Source organism: Lethenteron reissneri, chromosome 23, assembly GCF_015708825.2.
Source record: "Lethenteron reissneri isolate LAM-NWPU_2019-01 chromosome 23, ASM1570882v1, whole genome shotgun sequence".
NCBI classification, from domain to species: domain Eukaryota; kingdom Metazoa; phylum Chordata; class Hyperoartia; order Petromyzontiformes; family Petromyzontidae; genus Lethenteron; species Lethenteron reissneri.
In genome coordinates, this window is record NC_083801.1 from 2,104,976 (window position 1) to 2,127,114 (window position 22,139).

At 49.1% G+C, this 22,139-nt stretch overlaps 1 protein-coding gene across 1 annotated transcript in view; it reads right to left on the reverse strand.

The window, feature by feature from the left end:
• LOC133345832 (E3 ubiquitin-protein ligase HECW2-like) overlaps window positions 1-22,139 on the reverse strand; it is a 204,145-nt gene that overhangs the window by 29,727 nt on the left and 152,279 nt on the right. The window contains 8 exon segments of the mRNA XM_061556852.1: window positions 4,625-4,708; window positions 11,089-11,185; window positions 12,801-12,903; window positions 13,638-13,772; window positions 17,116-17,301; window positions 18,225-18,355; window positions 19,021-19,160; window positions 20,255-20,414. Coding sequence (XP_061412836.1) covers window positions 4,625-4,708; window positions 11,089-11,185; window positions 12,801-12,903; window positions 13,638-13,772; window positions 17,116-17,301; window positions 18,225-18,355; window positions 19,021-19,160; window positions 20,255-20,414 — 1,036 coding nt within the window.

Below are 22,139 nucleotides of genomic sequence, written 5' to 3' on the forward strand. Positions count from 1 at the left end.
TGGCCCCTACTCGAGATCTGTGTAAAATAACTTCATAGCTCATCTAATTATTCCAGTATAAGTACAAATTCTGATTCTGTGTGAATAACGTTCTTCATAAATATGCTGACTCACACAAGACAAAGCAATTCTTCCAACCCGATTATTATAATGATTATTCCGCTGGTTTAGCCATGAAATCCTCACCGAGTCTCTAAACTTATTCTTCAGGAGGGTCTTGCAAAGTGTTTACAGTCGGGAGCGATGCTGTCGTGTGTGATCCCAATCGAGAAATGTGCAGGTAATCTTTCATCATTGCGATGTTTGACCAATACACTGCGTGGTTTCACCAACATAACCCTCCACCTCCCCCCATGATGCACAACACCACACGTGAACATCAGTGTGCAAGACCACGGCTATTGGGTTACTGGCCAACACAGTCACGGCTAACTTACAGCCACTGGAGACGGATGTAATGTCAACATTTTTTTAATATATATCAGGAATCTTGAATTTCAATTGATTTGTCCGAGGGTTTGGGAAAAATGTACCGACAGCAAACGTGGCCAGTCAGTTTGATGAGAGCTCACTCTCAGCCCACGGCAGATGTCGTCAAATCACGCAACGAACACCGGCAACACCGATGCAATTTCCCGGGGGTCAATATTTAGTCAGAGATAATAAATAAAAACGGCTCAAACAAAGCCTCCTGATTTAGGAGAAAGTAGTCACCTCGTTCTGCACGCTGACTATTCTACGAGTGCTGTGGCGACACGATCTGTACACCGACAAGAGAGAGGAAATGTGGCCATATTATAGCCTGTGAATCATAAGATAAATTTCCCAAATGCACCACTTACATTTTGGTGACCGAGGTCACTCGAGGCAACTGACACTCATTTTGGTTCTCTCCAAAGTTCTCACCTGGTTACACAAGCTCAAATTGAAACGTGAACAGAAACATATTGAACAGGCTGCCGTTTGAGGTGGTTTTTTTTCCAGAGCAAGGTCATTGAAGAAGAGGCATTGCTTGTGCTTGCGCAACAACTCCCAGTGCAGCGTCTCTCATTGTTTTTGAAAAAATAAGTGAAGATTTTCCGACCAGCTAGCAAGGGAATGAGCGGTATTATCCACAATGAGACTGGGCCTACGCGAGAGCAGGAAACGGCTCGTGACTGGCGCTAGGAGGTAGCGGGGTGGCTTGGGCAATGCGTGGACGCTGCTGTGCCTATGGCAGGGCAAATGAGTCCTCACCACTGACATCCTTGGTCTGGGTCCAGGGCTACCGCCTAACATCGAGCCAGGTATTCATGTGCGGTGAATGTGATAGCCTCAGCCAAGGTTTCCAATGCAGAGAAGAAAACATTCCAGATAGAAACAATCGCGAAACTACGGACGGCCCAGAGCCAACCACACGCGCTTGTTTGCGGGAAAGCAACACAGTGAAGAGGTTGTGTAAGAGGTTGTGTAAGGTGGCCCTTTGAATGAACTATTACCACTGCCGGATCTTTCAGTAAGATTTATGACAACTGTTTAAGAGGCTTTCTTGATGGGATGAGAAAGAAAATGCTTTAATTCCTTGGCAGAGTGCTGACGGAACGTGGAAAAAGGTGCGACGGTGCTGGTAGAGAAATTGTGATATTCGGTAATCGGTGATGTGATTAGCACGGTGGGCTACGTACGGTGCGAAAGAAGTTCAATGTACACACATATACATCCAAATGCAAAAGGAGTCTTGCAATCAACACTGAAATGCGCTGCAGGCCGACTGACGAGGCCTGGCAAAAGTTGAACCATTTCAATAAGCTCCTTTCTGGGCATATAAAAGAACGTGGGCGTGCACTCCACTTTGCTCTCTCCCCAACAAAAGCACTAATTGGCTGTGTCGGGTGGTGGTGGGTTTAACAACACATTTATATTTACGCGATCTAACCCCAAAAACCTCTATTATGGACTATTCAGGTAGACACAGAAGGTTAACACCAGCACAAACACATTACGGCGCAATGGAAACCTGTCTAAACCACATGTTTATAAAAACTGTTTCAATAAACTCGACAACCCTGGGGTCTTCCTAAGCTCTGATACCTACATTCCCTAATGAATGTTCTTAAGAATCAATGACCACTGGATCAGAGGTAGTGAAGGGGGTTCCATGTTTGATGGGAAGCTTCCGCCCTGCACCAGACACTCATGCCTTTTGAACGCAGGGGGGGAAGGGGTTCAACATTTAATGCTCAGCGGCATGAAGAACCGCACACGGGTTTAATGAAAAGGTTAGCAGGAATTGATTTTTTTTGTCCGCTTTTACAAACGTGGAAGGCGTGTGCCCGCTGCATCGTCACCTGTTTGAGCAGCGGTTCACGCCCGTCAAACGAATCTTCCGCGCTCCTCGCAATCCGTAACGAAGCCCAGCGCAGATGAATCGATGCAATCTTGCAACGTGAAAAGTGCCATTTAAATTGCGCCGGTGGCAGGATATGAACAGATATCACCGATTACTCGGGTAGAGCCTTCTTGCTCATACAAATGCAGGTAGTGAAACAGTGCTTGTCCATTCATCTTGTATTGGACAGGTCCCAACTCTCTAGACTCTATCTGGTTGTGGACGGTGGTAAGGTGCATCACACGCCAGTGCACAAGGCATTGCCGTGGATCCATTTGTCTGTACTCAAAGTACAGACCTCGTGTCCAACAATAATAACAAAAATATGACGGCAGCTTTGTCATCAACAATTGCCACTCTAGCACTCGTGATAAGGATGTTAGCGTGTAAACAACCGCAATGCACTGCTGTGAGCGACGTGAAATGCTCTCAAATTAAATTATAATTTTCACTGCTGGATAAAGCCTTCCCCACGACGCGCCATAGGGGCTGTGAACCATTGCTTGTTATGCGCTGGAGCGTCCCAGAGATTTGACGCAGGGAGACTTGTCTCGGAGCTGGGTGAGGGAGAGCGATGAAAATGGGGAAACAAGAGGAGCTAAGTGCAGATGAGTGGAGAGGCGAACAGAAAGAATAACACTGGAGAGGCAATGGTAAAGATATCTGAAGGCCACGCGAACAGCAAGAGATTTGAAGGAAATGAAGACGGTAACCGTGCTGGGATGAAGAAACTGGAAGGGATGAGTGGGACAACTGTGGTATAGATTTGAACTAGATGGCTTGCTATACGCCTATAGGAGATAGCGGACATCTGAAGATCAGTGCCCGAGCGCAGGGCTGTCGGGAGAGCCTTGAGGGAGGCGTTTGAAGGCGAGCGTGAGGGGAGAGCGGTGAGGGAGTGTTTTTACGGCAGGGTGTTCTGTTGAAGCACACGGCCCTGCAGAAGCCTCGGTGTGCGGAGCTGGTGAGGCAGTCCAACAAGGAGCCTCCACCGTGCTGGGGGAGGATCCGGTTGCGGAGAGAGATGTGCGCACGGGAACGCACGCACTACAGTTGTGTGCGCTTACACCCGCACGCACGCTCGCTCATCGTCCCGGCACAAGCATCGCAATCGATTTATCTGCAATAATGATGCTTGCTTTTTAAAAAAAATACATCTGTATTAAGTCTCTTGTCGACCATTCTGGCCAATAACTGCGCCGATACGAGCATGGGTATTTGGTGAGCCACGGGCTCAGTTTCACCGTTGATTGCTTTCGCTGTTGTCGAATCGTGTTACGTGTCCTGGCACAGACAGCGGGACAAGGTGGAATGATGGAGATGCTATTGCCCAGGCGGGGCATAGCAACAAAGTGGCCGGGTTGCTCCCCTGGAGACGTGCTTGCCGGAGGACATTTACGTAACAGCAACATGGCCTACATCGCTACAGCCCGAGACAAAGTGGTGAGGTGACACGCAGCTCCGGCACAATTGCCCAACCGTGAACACCTTTGTCGGTGAGAATGTGTCAAAACGTCGAACTTTGTGCTTTCTCAACACGAATGTCAAAGCAAGAGGAAAAAAGCACGCCCGTCAAACGTGGGTTATACAACACTTATATACACAGAGAGACCCCGGTTGGCACAAAGAAGGCATCATTTCGTGCGTTTGGGAATTTTCTTGAAGCCTTTGTTAATCCTTTTGGCCGCAGCCTCCGTGAGTGCAGTGGTTATAGCGAGCTCTGCCAAGGAGGAGGAGGAGCCTTTGTGCTCGTTATTCCTTGAAATGGACAAGAAAATTGGCTCCGAAGCCTTGGATTAGGTGAGTGGCACCAAGGGCATTTAATCCATTCACAGCTAGAGGGGCGCCTGCCGTGCCAATGGAGCCAGCTGGTACTGCGTTAGCACTAGCAATACTAAACATTTATTTATAATAATAACTATCATTACCTATTAACCCCGGGAAGCCACAGAGTCGAGAGAGTCTTGTTACGTTGAGACGTTTTGGCCAAAACCAGGTACAGCGTAATGTTGTCATCAGTGGAGGAAACCGCAGAAGCCAGTGGAACCCCATGCGGACTCCACTCACAAACGTGCCCGAGTCGGGACTCGAACACGGGTTTCTTTTTGCTGTTTGGGGACAGTACCCAGGCGGCTCGGTTCGTTGAGCAGAGCAAGAACCACAGCACAACCACTCCGCCCCGATGCGCACGCGTGCGTCATCGGCAGCAACGCGATGGCCAACGGAGGCGCCACCGTTTCTCCGCGCGCTTCCCACCTGAGCAGGATGACGAGGTCGGCGTCGCCCGACAGGCGCTCCAGGCCCGACGTGCCCTCGCTGCGCACGAACTGGATCTTCTCCCTGCGCGGGGGGCGGGGGGCAGAGCAATAGTGAGGAGGCGTCGCGTCGCACGCGCACAGGCACAGCACGTAGAGGAGGCAGCACCCGAATGCCGCCGCGTACAGCTCGCTCAGCGCACGCCGCGCGTCCGCCTCCGGCGGCGGCATTGCCGGGGGGGGGGGGATGGCGGAAGGCTCCACGCCACCGCAGACGCGTCTCCTCCTCGCCCGTCGCGAGCGAAGGCCGCGGACGGGCGCGTTCAACAATCGGAAGGCTTTGCCCGCGTGGACGGTCACGTGTGCGCCGGCGCGGGTCTCGGGTCGTGCTGCACGGAGTGAACCTCCCTCCCTCGCTCGGCTCGGGCTGAGTTCACGGAGAACCAGGGCAGGTTGCCCGCTCGATCGCTCGCCCGCTCGCCAGCTCTCCTTATTGGGAATATTTGTCAACTGTCCTCGGCTGCGGGTCCACGCGTTTGCAAATCCGGCGGTTGGCTGCGCGTTATACGACACAGCACACACATGGACAGCGTCTAAGAGTAAAGTACTGGAATACATATACTGTATGTGTGTATGTTCTTAGTTTAACAAAAATATATTTGAGATATAATACGGCAATATTTAAAAAAATGATGCTTAGATATTAATGAAAAGTCAATGTAGAAAAGCCAGGCAATTTGCATTTAGCTTTAGCAGGTTTCTAATACAGAGGAAAGGCTATTCCATTCATACGCATGCCTGTAAACAAATCACATCTGTGAAACTTGTATTCTATACAAGCAATTAACGATATTTTTTAAAGAGACTATTCGTATGACTGCTCAACCAGGAACACGTTTCACTTACGATCGTCTCCAGTCACGTCCCCTTTCCAGAGGCAACGCCAAGTGGTAATATCTGGCGTGCTACACGAGGCAGCGGGCAGGCGCTCGCGCTCCTCCGGCTACATCACGGCCTCCGCCGCGACCCGCGCACGTCTTCCGCGCGACCCTGGCGCACGACGTGCGAACGAGGCCAGCCCCGCCGCCGTAAACGCCACTCGTGGCCACGATCGGCGACGGGAAGGAGGCTAATTGCATCAGCGACTCCCACCGTCTGCAGCGAGCGTCAAACGCAATTAGCAGATGTGTCGCCGGGTTTAAATTCGTCACGGCGGCGCTGTTTCCGCCGTCGGGACAACGTTGGCTCTGGCACGCCACGCGGAGATATCCGATGCTTTCAAGGGGCGCGCCTGCACTGGGAAAGGGAATTAACCGTTTACTGCCCGGATTTAGACTCGGGCTCGCGTACGTCCCCCGAGCGGGAAAAGCTATGCTTTGGAATTTAATTTTTAAAAAGGCATAAATAAATAAAAATGTCATTAAAAAGGCGTACGTAATGCCAAGACGTAGAGTATACACGAACAGGCCGTGTCGTCCCCAGTGGTCAAAGCGCACGCCTGCCTCTGGAGCCCGACGACAGGGCAGCTTCGTTTATCGGAATGCCCAGCTCGGGAGGCAGTTCAAGCAGGAGACGATGGATATCAAGACCCCACAGCCGGCCAGTACATTTTTGCGGGAAATTACCGCGACGTCACTTGGTCACGCAGCACGTTGCGATATCAGTTCACGCAACTGGGTATTGCGCGCCGCTGCCAAAATACTGCCACTCCCAGTGCCGTGAATTCAAAGGAATGCGTTGAGCGAAGAGAAGTGCGGCGCCCTGAGACTCATCAGCGACGTGGCGTCCCCTTCCCTTTTGACGAGTGAATCTAAAAGCTACTCGCGCGTGCACGCATTCACATGGTGGGCCGTACACACTGGGAAAATAGCGACAGGTAGTCGCTGGTAATAGGTAATCTCAAGGGGGCCTTACAAACGTTCAGGTATAAATAATACATTAAACAGGTGCCGTTAGAGAGACGCGTCCCGCGTGTCCTTCACATACACGAGCAACGGCCATGCCCCCAGAGTAGCAATTACAATGCACAACCACTACATCTACACGGACACAAGGTTTGAAGAAAGCCACACGTGATTTATGGGATATCCATCTCAACAAGCGGTTAAATATGGTGAACGCTGTACACGTTAAAAAAAGTGTCAATGTATGTTTGGGAAGCAAATGAATTACAGAGCAACAGTTAAGTATGTATTCTTTCTCAAGTGTAAATATCAACCACCCAGTACTGTAATTATCAATGATTTGATTAGTTACAAAGAAACAGATGCTGCTGCTGCTGATGATGACAACAATAACGACGGAGCTTCTCGTGGGTATGCACACATAACCAAGTTTATGAATCAATACTTTGGTCAAAACGAATCAATGTCGAATGCACACGCCTGGACGTATACGGTTTTGTGTTCGTTATTCATGGATTGTGCACAGGCCATTAACCACTCCAGAACCCTGTGTAAGAGCAGACACGTGTCACATGGCAGGCACGACCTGGTAATTATATATATATACGTGTGTATGGTTTTGGCTGGAAGTCCTTCACACATCTTATTTGTAAAATCCCAAGACTATCCTCTTACAAGCTGTACAAGCAAACACGTGTGTGGCGTACCTCGCCCCTTCTCACCTTATTGTCTCTTGGATATTAAATTAACCAAATTAAGTGCAAAAAAAATGCACATTAACAAACATTTCAGTGGTGTTTTTTTATGTTGAGCAGACAAATTGGGAAAGATGTTGGTCGGGTGATTAGAGGTAATTACGATGAGAGAGAGAGACTGTTGTCCAAGGACGAGCACTTATCAACAGGGCATTGTGCACATGGAGAGGGAGTGGAACACAGGTGCATGTCACAATCCCGTTCGTGCAGAGCACGCGCCGTTCACAACGCCCACGTCCCCGATGCAGCAGAGGTTTTTGCCTGACAACAACAGCAGCCGCCATTCGCCACTACGTGGCGGTGATATCCCCACGGCGCTTGTGACAGCCTTGGGTCCACTTTGAGAACACGTGAAGTGTGGAAGGCTCGCCGATAGGGAGTTTATGGGACAGATCCAGGTGCCATGGGCCATGAAGATGCAATGTTCACAGTGCACTGTAGACGCAGCTCTTTATAAGCAGTCTAACCGGACAAATTCTTGATTACGGTCAATTGTGGAGGGAAATTAAGGAACCGACTGAGTTTGATCTACAATAAGTGGAACAGAATCTGGTCTTCTGGACACAATTATGAAGGCATTCATTGAGACAAAGTGGTCTCTTGTTCCCAGGGCTTTACACAACAAAAGGCAGACCAGTGATGGATTCGTAGTGCTGGCAGCTCACCCCAGTCCAGCTACAATCTTAAGTGGCATTTTTATGTGGTTTTACATAACTAAAAGCAAATAATAAAATAATTTACAGCCCTCTGTCAATCCACTCCTGGACGAAAGCATGAAGCATTTGTTTGGGGTACCACGGTGGTAAGATGTGAACTCCCTCGCTTGGTATGCAGAAGGTCATGGGCTTGATTCCAACCCTGATGTATTGCCTGTTCTCCCCGTGGTCGCGTGGATTTTTCTCCAGGTCCTCCGGTTTATTACTCCACATTTAGAAACATGCGTTTAGAGAATGTGGCTGCGATACATTTCCACGTGATAAGTTGCTTCGTTGAGCTATCATTTGTGACCAAGTCGCTTCTGAGAAAGAGCTGCGTAGGTCAGTGGGTCTTACCTGGTAAAATAAATAAAACTAATTTCCTCCTGATGACGATCGCTTTTGTTGTGATCGAAACGTCGTAGTTTTTTTATTTTCAACCCACCTACGTGACTTTACCGAAAGAGCCAAGAAATATGAATTCCTGCAGTCACGAAAGCTTTAAGTCAAGAAAAAATAATAGTTTCATTTTTTTATATATATAGTTTTACTCTGTGTGAGTGAAAGGGGGTTTGTTATTTGGCTATACTTGCCACACGAGTCAGTGCAGGTTTGCGCAAGGGATGGGTGTAGGACCGGTTCAGGTATCGCTCGCCACTGCTCATAGTCACGGCTGGGATCAGACTTCAGGTTGCTGGGTTCCCCTATTTATATAATCACAGTACTTGAGATGCATAACTGAGAGCTGTCATAGCCCAGCTGATCAGAGTATGTTGCAAATTTTCTATAAGTTAATGGGTTTAAATGGAGGTTAGAGTTGACCATAATCCCAGAAAGTAATTCAAACGAGCGACACTGGTTTTTCTCGTAAGAATGTGGGATTTGCCCCACTGGCTCAAGAAATGGTAACAGGCAAATGATATCGAACTCCCATGAGAGCAAGATGCCGCTTCGACTTGATTTATACGTGTACCAAAGTTCTTCAGTTAAACAGGCAATCAAAGCTGGCTCGATTCTATTTGCGAGAAAAGTCCAAGGCAAATGGATTACTTTCACAAAAACAAGATCCAATAGCCGTAATGGACTCATAATTGGCCACCGAAATGGTAAAGTGACCTTCATCCGAGACCCTGGTATAATGAAGCGAAACTGTTTGGGCGTGGATACGCATACCACAAAGCCTAAAGAGCATTTTACTTAAAACAATGAGTGAGGCCGGCCTGATACGCACCGTTTTGATGGCTTATTTTTCGCACCGCTATAAGCCATCAATGTGACTCCGTGACGAGTTAACGAGCGCGTGACGAGTTAACGAGCGCGTGACGCTCCACTCAGCAGGCAGCTGAGCGCTGCGCAAGCGTGAGGGGCTGTGCGGTGGCTCAACGCGGGCGGCGTGGACCAGGCCAGAGAATCTCTTGGCAGGGGACCGCCCCGTGCCGACGGGAAACCTACAGCAGAGGCCTCCGACGGGACAGGCGTCCATGAGGTCCACTGGCCAAACCCCATTTGGCGGAGCCAGGCAAATTGCATCCTCCCCTCTTATTTCGTATGGCTTTTTTGGGGGATTGCAACAGATTACAAATTGATGTCGAGATTTGATATCCATTCGACTGCTCTGGGAGTAGCCATGCGGATTTGTTTCAGATCGCCGTTGAATGATCTCATTGGGCAGTCATTTCACGAACCTCCCCTCAAAGACGCCCCCCAGAAATAACGTCAACTGCTTAGACTGGCCACGTGGAATGTCCAGGCACTTGCCAGGGAGGAAGGCCGACACTCCTCAGTATAAAGCTGGACCTTTTCCACCCAGACTTCTGTAGGATGCAGAAGGCCCCGGTTGAAGTGTCATTAGGAAGTTTTGACAATTCTCTGCTTAAGTGAAGGATAGCTTCAGGCAACAGGAAGTGGCACTTCTTATATAAGACAGTGCGATTGGAGACACTAGGAGGAGTCCCGGCTGTTATGGGCTTGCTGTCCCATCAATAGGAAGCGATGAATGGTGGTAGTAGTGGTTGCATCTGCTCCCACTGAATCCATGTCTGATGAGCCAGAAGACTTCTATGACCTTTCCCAGGTGAGGGCTACAGTTACCCACTGGAACAGTAATCCTATTGGGTGACTTCACTGCCAGAAAGTTAACATCAGGGGGAGAAGCGATTGGACGGTATTAGCCAGATCAGCTCAATACAGTACTGTAATAATTTAGGCAGCCGAGGAATTTATGTGCAGCCCATGGGATCGCAGTTACCAGCATACTGGGCCGACACAGGTGTGACGTGGTGCACGTTGGGTTCACTGACCAACACCAGCGGCCTGCTGGACTATGCAGTGGCTGGTCAGTACATGTGAGACCAGAGCCGTGACCCCAAAGTCTGCTTGAGCGTGATCTGCTTGCCATCATATGAAGAGATGTATTCTTTCCATTTGGGATTGAGCACAACAACGTTAGCGTGCTCTCTGGTAGCTGTTAAAGTTTGCGAGCGAGAATGTGTTAAATGTCTGCAGCTGGTCCTCACATCTGCCTTCCGTTGAGGTTTAAGACTGTATGTATGTTGAACTTCTTTCGCGCCGTACATAGCCAACCGTACGAATCGGAAGTGCGGGAGAAAGACAATAAACTAAACACAAAAAGCAAAACTGTGGCGAATATAGCATTCAACATTTGCAAAAAGTAACCACACAAGGTGAGTGGCTGGCTGATGTGCCCTTTGCCAAAGTCTGGAGACTCACGGAGTCTCAAGACTTTTTCAGGAGGGTCGGTTTAAGTCCCTGCAAACGTGGCGACGATTGCTTGTTTATACCCCAATTCGGTAATTTGCGGGTAATTTTTCAAATTTGGCAAATGTTTTGGAACATAACACCAGCGCACAATGGTCTACTCTTCCTCGAATGAGATCACGGGATATTTAAACCTCCGCTGTGAATCAGACGGAACATATTCTGTGGTTAAGAACGCTCACGATAATAACTGGAGCACCCTGCCTGATGTCAACTCCGCAAATCTCAGCAACAGGCAGGCGAACGGGCCACGCCACGACGCAAAAGCGTGCGGCTGCTTCGGCAGCAGCGGCGTGAGGAGGGTGGCAAGGGGCGTGGGGAAGGGGTGGTCACCTGAGAGAGGGGTGTCTGCTGAGACCCGGCTGCCTCTCTTGGAGAATCTCAAACGCGTTGGGTTGCCGGAGAAATGCGACAATTTTGTCGTTGTATGCTGGAACGACAGAAGCCACAATGGCAGCGGAACGTACAATTAATTTCCGCTTGCACCATGCATGAGGGTGGCATGGCCGTCACGGAGTGCCGTCCGCAGTGCCAACGAGCGCCGAGAACGGCCCTGCCGCCCGTTGGTCGTCTCGTCACTCCGACACGCACACAATTGCCCGTACACGCAGCAAGTTACACACGCAAAGACAGCCACACACACACACGGCCACTCACACACACAGTGACTCACACACGCAGACAAAGCCACTCGCTCACACACACAGCCACTCACACACACAGTGACACACACGCAGACAAAGCCACTCACTCACACACACACAGCCACTCACACACGCAAACAGTTACTCACTCACACACACAGCCAATCAAACACACACAGAGCCACACACATACAGTGACACACACGCAAACACAGCCACTCACTCACACACAGCTATTCACACATGTACAAACAACCACTCACTCACACAACAACTGCCATCAACAATCACTCACACACAGCCACTCCCACACACAGTGACTCCGTACCTCCGATTAGCATGGTTGACCACGTACTGATGTGAAAGAAGTTCAACATATGTACAAACACAGCCACTCACTAAATTGAACTATTTTATTTTACCAGGTAAGTCCCACTGAGCTATATAGCTGTTTTTCAGAAGCGACCTACAAATGATTGCGCAACGAAGTGGCTTATCACGTGGAAATTTATAGCAGCAAAATACTCTGAACACGTTTCCAAATGTGGAGGGAAACTCAGAGGACCTGGAGAAAATTGCACGCGACCACGGGGAGAACATACAAACTCCAAACAAACGGGCGTCAGTCGGGATCGAACCCACGACCTCCTGCATAACAGGCGAGGTAGTTAACATCTCCTAGCCACCAAGGTAATTAACATCTTGCCGCAGCCACACACACGCACAGACAGCCACTCACTCACAACACGGCCACTCACACACGCACACATCTGTGCACAGAGTTATGCGAGGTAGCATGTGGTCCTTTCCAAGGACACAGAAGAAGTGGCAAACAGCTCATTCATTAATTCATTCTAGATTTGTATTCAATTAAGTCTCTATTTCAATTGGTGAAATGTAATTTTTTTTTCCAAGAGACCTCAGTAACGTAGTTACGTAAAAATCATTGATTTGTGGGCAACTTAAAAATTGGTATCACATGCTACGACATCACATAAGGGCACTTTGGTAATCAATTCATTGGAATAATGAATTCATAACTTAATTTATTCACAGATCAGCACATCGAACACTCAGTTTTAAAATTATTTACTCTCAGACATTCTTAAGATTAGAAACTGCATAATACTTCTACTTGCAAAAGACAAAATAACAATACTAACGATTTTAACTTCCCCGGTAAAGTAAAAGAGCCATGCACTCACAATAATAAAAAAAATGTCCTCACCATTAATCACAACAACCTTAGTTATATTTTTTACTCACACAGCAAGCATCATTCGTGCGGGGAAGGCAACCCAAACCACCGCCGCTGCCAACAATTCCCAAGCTTCTGTGGTCCTATGTGAAGGAGGGCATTTCACTCCAAAAAACCAAACCCGCTGAAAAAAGGGGACGAACCGATGGGCATGGAGTCGTGGTAGGGGTAGCGGCCGCCCACGCTGAGGGTGTTGGCGGGGCGCGGTGTGACGGGCGGCCCGTGGTGCCTCTGATCGTCGCCGACCTGCACGGGAGAGACGAGCGATGAGGGACGCCATCAAGGAGCGGCCCACACCCAGCGGAGCCCAAGACGTCGTCCACGAGCACTCCGATGCGATGGACGACGATGGAAGACCACCGCCGCACGCACGTTACAATACGACATTTCACATTAATGGAGATAGAAATATACAAGGTTTTTTTTTCCCCCTCTACGTTCTAAAATGAATGTGAGACGCAGGTTTTGGATCAAAGGTAAATAGAGGACGAGGGTAGGGTAGTTGACCAATAAGAGAAGAGGAATACAGTGCAGTACGAATGGCATAAATACAATGGAGATGGTGAGTTATAGCAGGAGAAATAATAATTATCCGCAACAACCGCTCTTAGTCTCAAGACTCGTTTTTTGGGAAGGTCCTGCATTGGGATACTCGATCAATTCCACTCTTGAGTGTTTGGCAACCTGGAGTAAAGATAAAACCCACGTATACAAAGAGATAACACTCCAAGCTCCACCCAGATGGAATTAGAAATCGAATGCTACGTTGCGATCACCTGAACACGATACCCAACAGACCCATGCGGTTTCCCACACAAGCACTAAGTTCCCGAGTCCACGCGGACCTTGAGGTCGTCCCACCACTTGCCACCGCCGCTAGGACGCCCTCTGGCCTGTCCCGCGGGCCACAGCCTCGAAGTCCCGGCCCCAGGCGTGGCATATTGGGGGGGGGGGGAGGCAGAGGAGGGCCGTCCACTCACCTCGCTGGCACTGTGGCTGCGCTGGCGCTGCAGGTGGCGGCGGTGAGCGATAGGCCCCGGGGGGCGGGCGCTCTGCACGGGGAGCCGCGGGTCGATGAAGGTGGTGGTGCGCGCATTGTGGTCGACGAAGAACGGCTGCACCAAACACGACAAGACGCCACGGGGAAATTCTGGGATCGGCAGCCCCGCGTCTGGACCGGTGGCAGTGCCGCGTCAGGTTACACTGAACTCGCGTCACGAGCGCGCGAGGAAGGGTGGACGACACCGCTCTGGACGTGTTTGGTGGAACAGCGCCAGAAGCGTTATGCCGCCGGTGCGCTGAGAGCACGAGACGGGTGTGTCTGGTGTCGCGACAGTAGCGGTGGTGTTGTTGTCCGTTCATTTTTTGTTGTCAATTATACCACAAAAGTAACGATGAACATTAAGGCAAATGCTTTGGTTCTTTCGGTAAAGTCACGTAGGTATAAAATAAAATAAATTAAATCACGACTTCAGCAATTGTTTCTTGCTGTGGTTGTCCCACCTGATGACGGACGCTTGTGTTGTGTTCGAAATGTCGGCGTGATTTAATTCATTTCATTTTCTACCTACGTGACTTTACCGAAAGAACCAAAGAGTATGGATCCCTGCAGTCACGACAACTTCAAATCTAGATTATTAAGGCAAACTGCAAAGCATCTTCTGTCCTAAGCCCTGAACACCCATTGACAGAATATTACAAAGTCGCAGTCGAATATGATCCTTTGTAGGTTTTTTCAAAACATGCTTAAATGGGTTTTTCACCAAAACCTTTGTACCGAGCTCTTTAACTTTGCAGATGTGCGAGAATACCTACAGAGCTATTTGAAGCAAAATCAACAGAATGACTGATATTTGTTCACAGCTGCAGGCGACAAGGTTCCAATGATAAATCCTCCGCACTTGAGAACCCAATCGAAATCCCGAGATGACAATCAAAGGCCTCGGCAGAGCTGAATCAATGCCCTGGTGGCACCACACTGACACCAGGAGGAGCGCTTGTAGCCCCAACGACACACACACACACACACCAGTCAAACGCTTTTGCAGTAAATACACAAAGGGTTTGTTTGGTTGCTAAAATAATAAATAGCATTTAGGTCAATCGTCCGTGAGGGTAAACGTCTTCCTGAGACATCTGCTTAAACAGGCAAATCCTTGTCTTTCTGAATCTCACCAGCATGCGAAACAAAACTGGCATCAATAACTTTTTTTTCCTTTTTTCTCACTGGTGCTTTGAGTTGCAGATTTATGCCAAAAAAGGTGCCAAGTATGTAAGCAAAAAATTATTTGACTTTTATAACCACAATACGCCACGGTGATTTTCTATAACTCACGTGATTAATATAACAATAACGCATTGACTGTCGCTCTCATTAATATAGAACAGAGTTATTACAATTTAAAATAAAGCAAAGATGTTTTTTTCATCCAGAGGGATAGATTATACCGATAATATTGTTAATGGTATAAGATATAACCCTGTATATCAATGGCTTTATTTTGCAAAACAGCCAGCACAAACTCATTAACTAAGTGTTAAATTCCAGTTGCACGTGAAGAAGAGAATTAAGATGGATGGCATTTTAGTGTGAAAAACACACTCCCACTGCGAAAGTGTAAAAGCACACACACACGCCGGCTCTCAGGGCCGCCCAGGGGAGCCGTAGGTGAGAGTGGTAAACAAGTCACATGATCCTGGCTCTCTTGGCAGTTTTTCTCGCTGCGATCGCCAAAGGCACGCACGCGAATGGTTTTGAACGTTGAAAAAAAAATAACAGATTTTGAGCGTTGCGCACGGAATCAACAACATGTGGCCAATCTGCGGACGATGTGAGATTATCAATGTAGAGTTACGGTCTGTACTTCAAACGAATGCCTATTTTACTGGCTACAAAAAACACCTGTGTGCAACAGGGACGGAAACTCAACTGAAATTCCACGAAAGGCAAAAGACTGAGAAGTTTGGGATCACAGTGGTGTGAGAGCGACCTCTGTTGGCCAAGTTACGTATCCCATTTTAGGACCATCGCGAGCCCTTGAGAGATGGGAATATATATTCTTAGGTTTTTTCGGTAAAGTCACGTAGGTAAAAAAATTTAAATTAATAAAAGTAGAATAAAAATAAAATAAATTATTTTATTATATTATTTTATTTTTATTTTACTAATTTTAAAATGTTTTACCTACGTGACTTTACCGAATAAAAACCTAAGAATATGAATCCTTGCAGTCACGAAAGCTTCAAATCTAGATGGGAATATCTAATACGGGGGTGCATCAGGGTCAACTTCATCGTGACCTGCAGGACAGTGCGGGCACTGGAAGGACAGATGCCTCGAGGGGCTGGCACCTTGCTGATCTCGTCAAGGAGCATAAACCAGAGCGCGAATTCCGGCCATGCTCGCAGTAGCTTTCAGCTGCTCGTCGAACAAAGATGGTCACTGCATCATGTGCTTTCAGATGCCCTTCTGCGGCCGCCTGGAACACTCTTCCTTCTGATATTAGGAAGCCACCGGAGCGATGCACTTTTAAATTTCGATTAAAAACGAATTTCTTTCAAACCGATTTTTGTGTTTAGTTTGTTGTCCTTCCCGGGCACCTCCGATTAGCGTGGTTGGCTGCATAGGGAGTGAAAGAAGTTCAACACACATGCGTACATATCCACGTCGGAACGCTCACCAACATCGAGATCCTGCACTTGAGCCCTGGATTCCCAAACCAGGGTAAACCAAGTTACCAAAATCTGAACCGAACCATCAAATACCGTAATAAGACTAAGAGAATACGGGAAAATAACTTCGTTTTGCTCTACATTAATTGGCAGACAGATGCGCAGTGAACGAGTCTCCTGCTCTCAGCACAGCTGAGAGTGCAGTCTTATGGTTCTACCCAGAGGACATGGAAGGAAACTGGGATAAATGACAATGATAAAACTTTCAGTTGATTTTCAAGGCCGTGACTTGTGGGGCTGTGCTAGGGTATTCAGATGTTAAGATACCTCAAGCGATAATAAACAGATGGATTATGAGCGGTTAACAAAACCGAAGATCTTTTAAAAACTCATTCTACACACATTCGTCACTGAGACACGTGACCAGCATGCCATCGATTTGTGCATAGAATCGTTTCAGAAACTGAACAGGGTGTTCGTCGTGTTTCTTGATGTGAGCGCTCGGAGACCGCTCACGGCCAACACCAGTGACAACTATTCTGAACCGCTCCTGGGCCTCTCCCAGGTCTACTCAGTCTCAAATGAGTACCCGGTGCGGTGTGTAAACATCACCACTGGGGAGACAAAGGCGGTCGGGCATGGTGGTGATCACCCACCTCATCGTGTACCATGCAGGTCTTCATAGGTGGTGCTCGCTAACAGCACTTGTCCCAACAATCTGTGAAAGCTATACGGGGGATCCTTGTCTGTCTGTGTGCTGGTGTGTAGAGTGCTTTGGGGCCTTACCTTACCCTGGTGGTCGTACTTCATCTCCCATCCACGCGGCAGCTCCAGCTGTTTGTTGGAGAAGGTGTTGAGGAAGGCCACCAGGTCCCGGTTGTGTTGGTAGCGCTCAAAGTTGTGCGAGTCGCGCCGCACTTTGCTGATCATGTGCTTCAGGCAGGTGCTGTTAGCAAACAGGTGGTAGGCACTCTGCCAACACACACACAGAGAAGACACAAAGATTCCCTGTACAGCTATGCCAATGGTTGGGGGAAAGTGTGAAGCAAGCATCTATGAAGGTTGGAATGATGCATGAAGGGCTGGTGTTGCCAACACCATGCAGGGCCATTTTTGCCTCGCCAGTGATAATTTCTACACACTACGCCAGGTTCTCATTTGAGGCTGACTTGACCGAGGGGGGCCCAAGACAAGTTGGGATACCACTTGCTACTGAAGGCTTGTATTGCAGTCTGCAAACTGCCATGCCACCACCACTCCCCCCACACAAAGACATACACAGTAAACTCCAGACAAGACAGCTGGCATTCATCACACAATGGTTGTGATGTCACCAAGGTGTTCGTGTCAGATTTTGCGAGGTGTGAGGCCACGTAAATACTTTCAGAAAAGAAGCCAAGCAACAGAGCCAGATGTTACAGTTTGGCAAGTTTCACCAAAAGGTGTTCAATTCACCTACTTGGCTGTGTTTGATCCGCCCGTTGTTCTGCTCCATTTATTTGATCTGCTACTTCTATTTATTCCAGTACCCTTTCTGGCTTGCCCAAAATTCCGGCTTGGTTTTGAGTTGGCTCCCGAGAGGTTTTGACTGCATTTGCAAGATGCTCGTGACATGAATGCAGCTTCCATCCACGGGCAAGGGGCAGCCTCGCAAGTGGGTCACGGAAACGCGCTCCCCCCCCCGCTGCTGAACGCGAAGACGCGAAGATCGTCAACATCCAGCAGCTCCCCCCCCGAAAAGCCCGATGGAGGAACCGCACGGAACCGCAGAGGCGTCACGACGGGCAAGCTCCGTGGCGCAGGGCACGCCAGGTGACGACGCGTCACGCGCGCTGTCGTGCGGTGGTGGTGGTGGTGGTGACCGGCGTTGTGGGGCACTGCCGCTGTGCGCTCACGGGGTTGGAGTGGAGCAGCGTGAAGAAGTCCGGGCAAGAGAGGAACTTGACGGCAGGCGACTGCAGCAAGAGGCTCATCCTCGTGTGCATCATGTGGTGTCCGGCAGGCGCAGAGTCCCGCCGCTGCTGATCTGCGCTCACACACACAAGCGCACACGCACGCGCATTCACACGTGCACACATGCACAACAACAGCCGCTGTTCGCCAACTAAATGGCGGTGATGTCAGCATGGCAATTGTGCCAAGCTAGGTGCACTCCAAGGCCACGTGAAGTGTGGAAGGCTCGCTGAAGGGGAGCTCACGGGCCAGACCCAGGTGCCATGGATTGACTGAGATGACTGGCTATGTAGCTCTTTTTCAGAAGGGACCAGGCCACAAATGATTGCCCAACGAAGTGGCTTATCATGTGGAAATTTATAGCAGCCAAATACTCCAAACGCCTGTTTCTAAATGCGGAGGGGAAAAACTAGAGGGCCCAGAGAAAAATCCACGCGACCACGGGGAGAGAGACATGCAAACTCCAAATATACAGCAGGCGCCAGGTTCGGGATCGAACCTACGACCTCCTGTATACCAGGCGAAGTAGTTAACATCTCACCACCGTGGCGCCCAAGGGCACACGCATTCACTGAAACGCATACATGGAATTGTTCTAGTCTCATGGGAGAAATTTCAGCTGCGGAACGTGGGGCTCTGCCTCCGGCGCAGAACGGCCTCCTCATGCGAGTGCCGCCAGAGAACTTTGCGATCGTTCGCATCCCGGCCCGGCGCTGAGTGTCGGAGGAGAGGAGGCACCGCTGATGGGAGGGGCTGCGTCCGGCTCCTCTTCCTCGCCGGGCCCCGGGGCCCCGTCGCTGCTGGCTCCGCCCACCGCTCCACCCTCCTCCTCCGCCGCCGAGCGGTCGCTGGTCATGGTGCGACGCACACTCTGGTACCTTCACAGCGGAGACATCGGCAGGGAGACCGTCACGTGTGGCCTTCAACGTGCGGTTGGGGTGAGGCCATCCTGCAACTGATACTCCCTGCACCCCCCCCGTCTTCTCAGCTATGGACAGACCAGGCCTAGCCCAACCCCTATCACTACCCCAAACTCTATCACTACCCCAACCCCTATCACTACCCCAACCCCCATCACTACCCCAACCCCTACCACTACCCCAACCCCTATCACTACCCTTATCAATACCCCAACCCCCATCACTACCCCAACTAATATCACTATCCCAAACCTTATCACTACCCCAACCCCTATCATTACCCCTATCCCTAAAAACTACCCTAACCCTATTACTACCCCTACCACTACCCCATGACCCTACCCCAACCCCCTCCTTAAATCCTCCCACCTATTCTCCTGTCACCATAACTACACCAGCACTTTTAATAACAACCCACTACTCTTTAATATCTCAACCATTATCATCTAACGTACAATTTGATAATTGTTGTAAAGCAACTTGGAATAATGCGCAATACGAATCTACATAAGATAAGAAGTCATGACCGGCACGGCGCACGAGGGGGTGGCTTGCCAGCATCGTGCCCGGCCACCTTTGTCTCTCTATATGCTGATGTTTACACACCATGCCAAGTACTCGTTTAAGGCGGAGCTAACCGAGGCATAATTTTTCTCACGTGCTACTAGCTCATTTTGCGAATGTGAATGCACCCGTGCATGTGAGTGTGTGTGTATGTGTGTGGTAGTGTAGCGGTGAGCGCGCCATGCTACGAACCCGGCGACCCGAGATCAATTTCTGCTCATGGCCACGAACACAGGTGACGATTATCTGAACTGCTCCTGGGCCTCCTCCCCAATCGAATCAACCTCAAATGAGTACCTGGTGTGGTGTGTAAACATCGCCACTGGGGAAACAAAGGTGGCTGGGCGCAGTGCTGGCCACCCACCCACTCGTGTACCATACCGGCCTTCATAGGTGCTCGCTAACAGCACTTGCCCCAACAGTCCGTTAAAGGCTATATGGGAGGAATCTTTGTTGTGTGTGTGCGCGCGTGCGTCTGCGCAGTGTACCGTCGGTTGAGCTGCTCCATCTGCTGCACGGCGTGGATGGAGTTGGATCGCTGTAGGACCTGCGGGGAGGAGGAAGCCGTGGGCCGCTGCCAGGTGGTCATGCGGTTCACGTGGTCCACGTAGAAGACACGGCCGTGGCTGTCGATGCGGGCCTCCCAGTCTACGGGGCGTGGCAGAGAGCGTACACGCGGGCGTCACACGTCAAGGGCGCTCGCTTGTGAGGAGCCCTCCACCACCCAACGGGAGTTCGACGGATTATCTTAATTTGATTCGGGAAACGACCAACACCTTTCGTAGTAAGTTTTCACTGTCTCATTCCCACTGCCTGTCTAACTTGTTGCTTGTTATAATAATAGTAAGAATGCGTTAGTTCATATATAGAGAGAGCGTCGTCGTTCATGCAATTTGCAGATAACAGTCACTGGGGAATCACAGATGAGCTGGAAGGTAGCAGCAGCCAGGCGGCAAGGTGGCCCCAACAATTGCCCAAGCTCTACTGTCCTCGATATATGAAGATGTTTCCATCCAATTGGTGAGTACTTTATTCATTTGAATTAACCTAAAGGATTTTTTTAAAATATAATTTTAAAAATCTTAAATAATGAATGCTTACGTGCTACTTTAAATGGCTGTATCGTGGACGTAAACATCTCTTTAATTTAACGAAACAACTAGTCACGACATGTCAGAGTCAAACGTTCGCCACAAATGATAGCCCAACAAAGGAAATGTCTAGCAGTCAAATACTCTAAACGTACGTTTCTAAATGTGGAGAGAAAAACCGGAGGGCCCAGAGAAAAATCCACGCGACCACGGAGGGAGAGAGAGACACACTCACTCCAAATATACAGACATCAGGGTCAGGATTGAACCCACGACCTCCTGTATACCAGGCGAAGAAGTGAACATCTCGCCACCTTGGCGCCCTAATATCTGTGTTGTATTTTTATGTATCAATGAACAAGCGTCGCATGTGTTTTCTGATTGATGTAGGTCCCCGTTTAAAAAACTTTACATTTTTGAACCACCAACCTTGGGTAATTTCTACATCCACCATCATCATCACCCCGCCTCCCCCCACTTCATTAGAGATGCATATTTGGATATACTGTACTCACGTAAAATACTGAATATATTTTTTAAAATACTCGGCTGAATCTAAGATTAAACAAATTCTGAGTGCAACGCAATTATCAATGAATATTCTTTGAACGTAAGGGATATCTCAAAGGCTGTATTTCAACTGTGCTTGTTTACATGCGATTTGAATAAAGTGCCAGCAGCTGGCATGGTTGCACATGCTTGGCTAGAGGCTGGGAGCTGATTAGGGTGGCTATATTATTCCTCTTATCAGCAGCTCACTGCCAGGCCAGTTTGCAGACTCAGTAGTTGCATATCTGCCGCTGCTGCTGTTGCTGCTGTTGCTGCCACTGCTGCTGTTGTTGCTGCGCATAAAATCCGCAAACAACTGACAAAGCACGCAGCTGATATTGCCGACACGGTGAAGTCACCTGCCAGAGTTAGGCCCCCCTGCCCGTAGCATGAACATAAAAAATTTGGCTGCAAATAAATTCTCAATAAATGAGACACCTCCACGTCTGCCCCCGATTGGCTCAGTCTCAAATGGGTTCTCACCTTTTAATTAAACTAAAAGAACTGCCACCCCCCCCCCCCTCTATACCACGGGCCACAATTAGCACCGTCCTTTGCTCGAGAGACGACGGGTGGTACCTAAGCAACAGAAGTATGTGACTGTACAGCAAACAGCAGGCAAAGGATAGGAAGCAATCGATGGAAGCTGTAGAGATTCTATCCAAAACCGTAATTATAATATTAAAATACATCCCCCCCCAATATTCAAATATGCTCAAAATATCCCTCCCAA